Source organism: Fukomys damarensis, unplaced genomic scaffold (assembly GCF_012274545.1).
Source record: "Fukomys damarensis isolate Sample0158 unplaced genomic scaffold, DMR_v1.0_HiC HiC_scaffold_10, whole genome shotgun sequence".
Classification (NCBI taxonomy): domain Eukaryota; kingdom Metazoa; phylum Chordata; class Mammalia; order Rodentia; family Bathyergidae; genus Fukomys; species Fukomys damarensis.
The window spans coordinates 32,892,417-32,901,894 of NW_022900922.1; the positions used below are offsets into that span (position 1 = coordinate 32,892,417).

The 9,478-nt window shown below is 55.8% G+C and overlaps 2 protein-coding genes across 4 annotated transcripts in view; both read right to left on the bottom strand.

The window, feature by feature from the left end:
* Positions 1-2,100: 2,100 nt before the first annotated feature.
* On the bottom strand, positions 2,101-6,101 carry LOC104861397. Of its 3 annotated transcripts, none has more exons than XM_033761931.1 (5): positions 6,027-6,101; positions 4,429-4,619; positions 3,982-4,268; positions 3,716-3,874; positions 2,101-3,313 (listed from the first exon to the last, which is right to left on the bottom strand). In XM_033761931.1, the coding sequence occupies exons 4-5, from the start codon at positions 3,810-3,812 to the stop codon at positions 2,592-2,594; spliced, it is 819 nt and encodes a 272-aa protein (XP_033617822.1). In that variant the 5' UTR covers positions 3,813-3,874; positions 3,982-4,268; positions 4,429-4,619; positions 6,027-6,101; the 3' UTR covers positions 2,101-2,591. The 3 variants fall into 3 exon arrangements, with proteins under 3 accessions (XP_033617822.1, XP_033617823.1, XP_033617824.1); XM_033761932.1 differs by lacking the exon at positions 6,027-6,101 and adding an exon at positions 4,958-4,990; XM_033761933.1 differs by lacking the exons at positions 4,429-4,619; positions 6,027-6,101 and having other exon boundaries at positions 3,982-4,420.
* A 173-nt stretch (positions 6,102-6,274) lies between these two features.
* Positions 6,275-9,478, bottom strand: part of Rreb1 (ras responsive element binding protein 1) — a 119,192-nt gene continuing 115,988 nt past the window's right edge. The window contains 2 exon segments of the mRNA XM_033761790.1: positions 6,275-6,841; positions 8,181-8,312. Of these exon segments, the coding sequence (XP_033617681.1) occupies positions 6,275-6,841; positions 8,181-8,312 (699 nt within the window).

Consider the following 9,478-nt stretch of genomic DNA (forward strand, 5'->3'; position numbering starts at 1 on the left):
CAGGAGAGCAAACAGTCTCACAGACTTAGTTCCAGGCTCATGCTCTCTTCGTAGCAAGGCCCCGTTTATTTTTCAAGGTGGGGTATTTATAGGCTAAAACCGAAACCAAAAATACAAACAGGGTGTAGCAGACTGGAAAGGTCACAAGGTTCTACAAAACAAGTATTATGGGCTACATTTGCTAGGCAACAGGTCAGACCACCAGTTGAACTAGCCCATTGCTATGGGCGACAGTGCCGGCGGGGTGACTCAAAGTTCAATCATGGCCAGGCCTATGTCAAGGCTTACCATGATGGCTCACCATACTGGGGATCTGACGTAGCAGGTACCTGGTTTTGGTCTCGGGTCTGCAAAGTCTGAAATAGATCATGGTGGGGCCTCGAAGCAAGAGATCGGTGCTGGTGGGAACAGCGGGATGACACCGTGGTGGGGGAGGCAGGCCGCCCAGGGAGACGCCTGTCCTAGAGCCAGTGAAGAGGCAGCGTCTGCCTAGTGCTCTGCTGGCTGCCCAGGGTCCTCAGTCAAAGGCTCGCCTGGGGCCGCTCCGGTCACCTGTGCTCTGCTGCCCTCTTCTGGCACAGCAGTGGCTGAGTGCTCCCCGCCCCCGGATGCTGGCCCCGCGTAGGTGAGCGGGACTGTGCTGGACTGAGTCACCAGCCGCTGCAGTCCTCCGTCCCCACAGGGCCATCCCCGCTGGCTGTCGGGTGGCATCAGAGGCCGCAGGTGGTGGGAAGTCGGGTCTGGGTAGAGGAGACCGAGCGCGGCACTAGCATCCTGTTTCCTTAACACCCGTCCTGAGACTCCTGTCACCTCCGAGGCCACTGCCCCCTCTTCCAGGGCTCAGCCCCTGCTGCGTCCTCTGCCAGAGCCCCACATCTCCTTTAGGAAACACCCTGTGTATTTGAAGAGAGCTGTCACCTCTGTCGCCCTTCAGGACAGGTTTGTGCACACCTGTAATCCTAAATACTGGGAGGCTGAGGTTGGAGGTTGGCAAGTTCCAGGCCACTCTGGGCTGCAGTGTGAAACCCTGTCTCATAAACAGAGGCGGCTGGGGAGGTAGCACAGGACTTCCTGGGTTCATTCCCTGTATAGAAAATAACAGAATCATATTTTTGGCTGGGGTGTAGGTGGTAGTAGAGGCCCCGGGGTTTGCTATATAACAACCCCATCTTTCATTCCGGCCAAGCCAACAGTAGATTTAAAATACATTTTCCCACAATATTCCCCTTAGGTAATTCTGTCTTCAAGGAAACACTGTCTTTATGAAGATGTTGTGAACCTCCCAGATTTTGTTGGATTACATAATTAAAAGGGTTGGAGGGTTGACTTAAGAGAAAAAGGTTAAAACAATGGCTATTAGTTTGTTTTCTCTTACTAATTTTTGAGACAGGGTCTCGTGTAGTTCTGGCTGGCCTCAAACTTGTGATCCTCCTGCCTCAGTTTCCTGAGTGCTGGGATTCTGGGAATGCAACAATACACCTGGCCATAGACCTCAGTCCTGTCGCTCCAGATGTGTGATTTAACCCGTAGGCGCTGGCGAGCTTTGGAGCTAGGATTCAGCTGGCTGTTACAGGGCCAGGTGGGGTGTCCCAGAGTCTGACCTGGGCTCCCTGCCTGATCCCCCACCAAGGTGCTAGCTGGGTTTCTTCCCGCCGTGGGACCCAAGGGGTCTGGGGCAGGGAGTGCCCGCCTCGCTCTCCTGCTGTCAAGGGAGGGTCTTTTTCCCTTGCATTTTAAAATCTTTATTGGTACCATGCTGGGAATTTGTATTGCAAGTGATATATCTTGCTGCTTCTTTTCCCTATTCCCCACTTCAACCCCAGGGAGGTGCACCACACCATTCTGGGTAAATCGAGGCAGGCTGCCTGCAGCTCACTTGACGGCAGACACAGGGCTGCCCCGCCACACAGGGGTCCCCATGGTGCTGTGTGGGAGGGCAATTGTTTCCGTTCTCGGCCTCTGCCACCTTTTGTGTCTCCTGAGCTACAGATTCTGCTTGGCCCAGCCCCGCCTACCTCACCCCCCCAACCTCCCGGTGATGGGGGTTGAACCCAGGGCCTTCACACTGATCTGCACCCCCAGCCCTTTATTTTTCATTTTGAGACAGTCTTGCCGAGTTGCCCAGGCTGGGCTCAAACTCGCAGTCCTCCTGCCACAGCCTGTGGGAGTGCACCACCGCGCCCCGTGTCCCGGTCACCCCAGCGGCTGGGCTCTGAGCCTCGTGGGCACTGAGCTGTTGGCTAAGGAAGCACTTGCTTTGCACTCTGGTCACTGAGGGGCGTCCCACTCGCGCCTCTCTTCCCTGTCACCTCACAGGACCCCCGCCCCCGTCAGCATCTGGTGGCGCTTGGCAGGGGCAGCAGGAAGGACGCTGTGCTCATCTCAGTGTGGCAGCTCAGGGGTCACCGCAGCGGCCTATCCCTGCCACCCCGGGGCCCACGGCCCAGCCCGCATGGATCTGCTGCAGGGTCATTTCTCCTCATGCTCTCCCAGGTGCAGGCAGAGGGAGATGCACTGACGGCCCCACGCTCCAGAGGACCCCTCTGTGCCCAGGCCCAGCCACCTGCTTGGGATAGCGCCAGACCAGGAGCTCACTGCCTGGGGGGCTCTGGCGCATGAGGAGCAGCTGCTGTGGATCCTGGGGCAGACTTCGCAGGAAGCTGTCCCCACTGCCAGCCCTGCGGATGGGGATGGGGTCCCCGCCAGCCCGGGCCCATGCTGTAGGGTCCTTGGAGCCGGCTTGGTCCCCCTGGGACACAGGTGGAGGCTGAGGCAGGAGAGAATAGGCCAGGGACGGAGGCGGCCCAGCTGTTGGCACGGCATGCAGGTGGGCGGGTGCATGAATCGTGTCCTTGGGCCTCCCAGGCACGGGCCCACCTGGCCGGCTCCCCAAGGCCTCTGGGTCTTTCAGTGTGATCCGGGGTGAGCTGGACTGCGAGGAAGCCAACTGGAGTGAAACCGGTGAAAAGTCTGGGTGTGAGTGCGTCCCGCGCTGAGGGCCAGCCCAAGGAATCCAGGCCAGGGCTGAGGTCCCTGTCCTTAGCCACCTGAGAGCACTTGCAGCAGGAACACATTTGGGGTGGCGGGGTGGGAGGGGGCTGGGTAGAGAGGAGGAAAAGGTAAGGAGGACCCAGGGCCACTGGACATAGCATTACATCCAGGAAAGAAAATCCTTGACAACTCTCCGTCTGAGGAGGCCAGCCGCGATCCACAGGCATCCTCAGCCCCTTGTGTGGCTGGGACACAACTTCTGGGAGGAGAAGGTCATCTTGGCTCATGGTTCTGGGCGGTTCAGTCCATGGTCTCCAGGCAGCTGTCAGGAGTGAAGGTGACCAGCAAGCAGAGGATGTCAGCAGGAGAGGAAGGGGACAGGGACAAGATGCAGTCCTTACAACCATGCCCACACGCACCACCCCTTCCAACTAAGCCCCACTTCCGAAGTTTCTTTCACCTCCCCAAACGCCATCAAATCTGTTAGTGCATTAAGTCACTGATGAAATTACAGCTTGTGGGATCCAATCAGCTTCTAAAAGCCCCATCTTGGGACACGCAGGATGGGACGTTTTAGATCCACACCCTGACTCCTGCTAAATGAGCATCAGGGACTGGCCCAGAAGCTGCAGTTTTCCAGGAGACTCTGAAGTGAATTCAAACCCAACGGCTAGCAGGGAGGGGCACTCCTCGGTGGGCTCTGAGTGGGACCTGGAGTCCCTACCTGTGCCACACCAGTGGTTGTCACCCAGCAGCACACCAGAAGCCCTGGGCTTGTCACAGCGGACTGAGGGCTCCACCCAGTTGCAGGCCAGGGGCATTTCCCCTTTTCAACAAAATTAAACAGACCCCTTTCTTCTTGTTCTGGATGCTGTGAAGATATCTGCAATGAAAGGTGGGGAAGAGAATGTGACTAAGGCAGCCCTTCCCACACCCTGCGTGGTACCAGAGGTACCTAGAAAAGATCTGTCACTTTGGTTTACAACTCACCTGGCACTGTTCCTGGGCCTCGCCCTGTATGTTCTTCTGGGAACACTTAAGATGGCACCAAGTGTGGACAGTAGTGTTGGTGCTGTAGCTTAAGTTCTAAAATGTTCCCCACAGGCTCACAGTGGGGCTTTGGGAAGGTGAGGGGGTTCCGGGGTTCAGAGCTGCCTTGCTGTTATGGGTGGAGGCATTTTGGGTGTGACCCGGAAGTGCTTCTCTCCCTGGTTCTTCACTTGACCCTCTGCTTCCTGTTCACCAAGCTGTGAGCAGTCCTCGTCCGCCAGGCCCCTCTGCCATGCCAAATTCACGGTGTGAGGACAATGTGGGCCCTAGTAAACCCCTCCTCCTCACATTGTGGGTGTAGGTATTGTGTCCCCACAGTGGTGGTGAGAAGGTGACTAAGACAGCTAGTGATGGTCCCTGACATTTACCAGAGAGCTTCCTGCTTACCTGACCCACGGTTCTGGCTTGGCAAGTGCAGCTGGAATGAAGAGCATCCTCTTTGTCCGCTGGCCCCAGGACCATCTGACTGCTGGGCAGTCACTGGGCTGCCACAGAGCAAGCTGTTCACCGGGCACATTCATCTCATGGCCCGGAGGCTGGGATGGAGACCGGGCGGCTGGCTCCTCCTGTCTTTCCACCTTAGAAGGACACCGCCCAGGGCTCGTGGGCTCATTTCAATCTTTACCTCCTGGAAGACCTGTCTCCAAACTCTATCCTGTCCGGGTGTCCCGAACCTCACGAGTGAAGGGCAGGGGACATGATCAGCCCATGGGCAGCATGTCCTGCTGTTCCCTGGGTACACATGTGGCCGGGGCTCTGGGTGATTTAGGAGAAACCATCTCTCACGTTTAAGCAGCCCTTCCTGACCCCTCATTTTATTACCAAACTGCCTTGGAGGCAGGCAGCCTCCAAGTTCCTGAAAAATACACAAGACCCCTTCTATCTTTAGGATTCTAAGCCTGGGTTGGATACACACCTGAAGTTTCAGCACTCTGGGAGTCTGAGGCAGGAGGACTGCAAGTTTGAAACCAGACTGGGCAACTTAGTGACTTAAGGTCCTTTAAAAAATAAAAATAAAAAATGGCTGAGTGTAAAGGCCTTGGGTTCAATCTGTAGCACGCCCCTAACCCCCGCAAAACAGAAAGCTTAAACCAGGACAGAGGTGCGGCCCGCTGTCCCTGCTGTTTTAACTCAGTTCAAAGCCAGCCTAAGCGACACAGTGGGATCCTGTCTAAATAACACCAAGAATTGAACTTGGGTCCAGCGCGCGCGATGACAATGAGAGTCGCGCCTGAGACCCCGGGTCACAAGGAAGAGAGGAGCCAGGCGGGGAGCAATTCCAGGCGCCGTCGGCAGAGGGCGCCGCGCCGGGTTCCCAGCCGGGCACCCCCACGCGGCCCAGGAAAGTTCAAGTTCGCCCTTGAGGGCGGACGGCGACCGCGAAGCAGGCCGCTACCTTCAGATACCGGGGCACTCGCAGCCCACCTTTCCCTTCCCAGCTCTGTAGAGGAACCGAGGCCCAGTCCCACGGTGCGGGGACTGCGCTCCCCTTCGCGCCGTGTCCGAGATGAAGTGCGCGGAGGCCCAAGTCCCCTCAGCTGCCGGGTGTCCCCTCCGGGGCTCCAGGAGTCGCGGATGGAGACGCAGAGGGGCAGGGCCCGGGATGCACGGCGGGGACTTAGACCGGCCCCGCCCAGGTGCCCCCAAACAGGGTCCTCGGTGGCAGCTCCAGCCTCCTGTAGGGCTGACCTACAGATCGGCCGGAGGATGCCCCCGAGGACGCGCAGCTCTGCGGCCGCTCCGTGGGTGCCGGGAGAGGCACCCGCACCTCGGACCTCAGAGCTAAAAGGCATTGAAGGCGGCGGCCCTGCTGCCGCCCAGAACCAGGGCCCAGGATGCGCAGCCAGCGCCCCCGGAACTGTCCCGGGGCTGAGCTGGCAGGGGAAGAATGGATCTCGGGGCTCTGGGACTGGCTGAGCCCCTGTATCCCATCCAGGGCTGAGCTGTGACGCTGTGGTGCACGGAGATGAGACCTGGGGACTCACGGTGGTCAGGCGGTACCGTCCAGTCCGCCTGCGCATTTCAGAGGCCACAGCCGTGCACGCAGAGGAGAGATGACCGCAAGTATTCCTGCATTAGGAAACTGAGCCAGCCTGAAGTCCTCACGACAAGACCCTGTCTCAGAAGAATTCTGCAACTTTCCACGTTATCTGGGGCTCCTTTCACAGAAGAGCTGTGGAGGGTTTGGCAGGCGGCAGGGCCGGGCTGCTGCAGCCTCCCTTTGCCCGCGCGGTTACTGCCGCCCAGACAGCCGGGCTGATGGCGTCATGTTTGGCAGTGGCTTTTTTTCCAAGGAACCCGGAAAAGGAGGGACTTGTTTCCTATTTAAGACGTAGACTGGCAGCCTGGACTTGGGAGGGTTCAACTTTGTTGCCATGAGTGAGCAACCTTCAATTACGAGTTTAAAATACACCCGGGCCCTCCCTCCGGCCTCCTCGGGGAGCAGAGCTGGGAGGCGACAGGCCCCTTCAGAATAGCGTCTGGGGCCAGGTGTGGCGTTCTGCCCGCAACCCCAGCCGCGTGGGAGAATGCGGACTCCAGCGCGACCCGATCTCCAACCAGTCCAGAGCCGCCGTGGAGCTGGCAAGCCCACAAGCGGGGCAAGCCCTGGGGGACGCGGCCTGGGGCCCTGCCCCTCTGCGTCTCCTTTACCACTCAGGCTGCTGGACGGCAAACCACCCCGCTCCCACCCCACGGCCCCTTTGTCCTGCTCAGCCTCACCGCGATGTGGGGCCGACCGTCCTGGACAACCGTGTGGCCAGGCACGCACCCCAGTGGCCCGGCCCCCGCGGCCGCAGGTCTGGGCACAGAGCACAGCAAGTCACAGGACGGCCGTGTGACCGGCAATCTGCCGCTTTTAAAATATGACATTTATTGCTTAGATGGTTCGATACAGAACAGCTTTCTTTTCATTCTGGATTTGGAAGTTCTATACAACTGAGTACAAAGAGGAACAAAAAGTACCAAACAAACATGAGTGGCCGCAGGTCTGGGCACAGAGCACAGCAAGTCACAGGACGGCCGTGTGACCGGCAATCTGCCGCTTTTAAAATATGACATTTATTGCTTAGATGGTTCGATACAGAACAGCTTTCTTTTCATTCTGGATTTGGAAGTTCTATACAACTGAGTACAAAGAGGAACAAAAAGTACCAAAACCAAACTTGTGATTCTCTGTTCACGTGGCATTAACCTTTTTTGTACATGACATGTAGCAGCAGTTTTTAAGTTCCCTTTAGAAAAATATGAATTCTACATATTTATTATTGCTTCCTGTTGAATGCATGGGCTGAAATCACTAGGATCAACTTCCTTCTTGGAGAGGGAGAGGAGAGAGACGATGCGGTTGGATCTGAGGCCGGCCTCCTTCGGGGGCTGTCTGCAAACAGCTCCTGGGTGTTTGTTCTGTTCTCACAGCCAGGTGCTTCCTGTAGTGATTGAATCTCAGCATTGTGTCCATTAATCAAAGAGGAAAAACAAAAGAGAAAACAACTTGCACCTCAAAAAACTTTTCAGAAGATCCATATATATATATATATATACACACACATACATACATACATATATATATGTATATATATATATATTTTGTAAAAGCCCTGAGAGAAGGAGAAAGAGAATCAAACAAAATGTATAGAAACAAATTAGCTGGACATGCAAACTAAGCTATGATTCACCCAGCGTTTCAACAAATCACAAATTTCACAGTTTAATATGGGGGGGGGAACAACAAACAAATAATACATTTCTCAACCTCACTAAGAAAACGTGGCAAGACCTTACTGACTATGTAGGTACAGATCCAGGCTAAGTAAAGCTTTAAGTTGATAGTGATTATTGCGCTGGGGCCATGCGCCCAGCTACATCACCGCAGCGGAGTTTAGTCCTGGCCTCTCCCCACAGTATGCAGAGTTTAGTGTGGAGAGTTGCAAAGAAAAACAAAACACGAGAAACCCCAAATAATGATAATGAAAACAACTGTAGTAATAATAATAAAAAAACCACCAAGGGATGCGTGAACTGGTTTTAACTTAGAAGACACCAAGGGATCATTGGTTATGATGTGCACTCCCCTCTACAGGAAAGGAAACTTCATTCAGGCTGGGTCACGCACCCTGAGCAGTTAACATCGTGTGCACCTCGACCGCTTCATCTGCAGAGACCTTCCACAGCTCCGGGTCAGCCGCACCCTGGAGAGGAGGAAGGTGCAGGGCCCGGTGGCAGCCAAGGGCTGCATCCCTGTGCGGCGGGTGCTCAGCGATCTCCCCTCTCTGTGCCGGAACAGGCCCCAGAGGACTGGCGACAGCAGGTCATCTTCTAGCTCTGCCCCACGTCCAGGAAGGGCTGACAAACCTCTGTCCCACACCTTGCTCGTAGTTTATTACCAGTAGTAGTATTTCCTTGCTTTCCAAAGGACAGTAGCATAGCCTGGGCGGGGACGGGGTGGGCTTGGTAGGGAGACAGGGCGCCTGGCCTTCTCTGAAGCTGCCTGGGCAGGGCCCGCGCCCCGCTGGACCCCACAGTCACTGAAGAGGGCTTGTCTGGGTACAGTAGATGAGCTGTCACTGCAGCGCGCTGGCGAGAGCTTCAGGCACTTGGCACGGGACTGGGGTGGGGGGGGTGGCGCAGGTCTCCCAGGACAAATATTGCCCACTTGTTTCTGCTGACTGCAGAGCCCAGCAAACTGGTGAACTAAAAATAATAATAAAATAATAATAATAATAATAACAACAACAACATACACCGAACAGGGAGGGGATGAACTGTGTAACACCCAAGCCTATCTTCCATAGGTCAGGCGGTGGGGAGGTGACTTCTCTGTAAATTAAGAACAGATGTCTTGAAATTTGGACTGTGACCACTTCCAACATATGAGGTTGAAGCTACATGTCTTTCCTGGTTTTGGCTTGAGTAACATCGCAACCTTCCTTGGCCACATCCTGTGATAGCGAGGACCTGATCGCAACTCCTGTCACACAGAGGAACCCCTGTGTGAGGAGTCGGCACAGCACCCACTTCCGCTCTGGCCACTGACGTGAAATTCACCTCGTTTGCTTCCAGTTATTAGCTATGGGTATCCAGCGGTGTGTTTTTTTTCTTCTGTTTCCAGCTCACAGAACAAATAGTACAATCACAGATTCACAGAAACAAGCGCGCACACACCAATACAAAAGGTAAAGTTAATGCTTAGACGGGAAGTGCTCCCGACAATTCATTAAAACGGGTCTGCTGAGTCATTCTGGGGAAGACCACACCGCCGACGCGGAGGATCGGAAGTAGTGAAGGCACTGGCACGGCCGTGCGGCCGTGGGAAGGCTATGGCACAGCTGCTGGCAGTCTCTCCTGACCCCCACCCCACCCCCGACGCAAGGACACGGGGTGCACCCTGCTGGCGGGGTCACTCCAGCCCCAGGAGCCGGGAGGTGCCTTCGGCTGC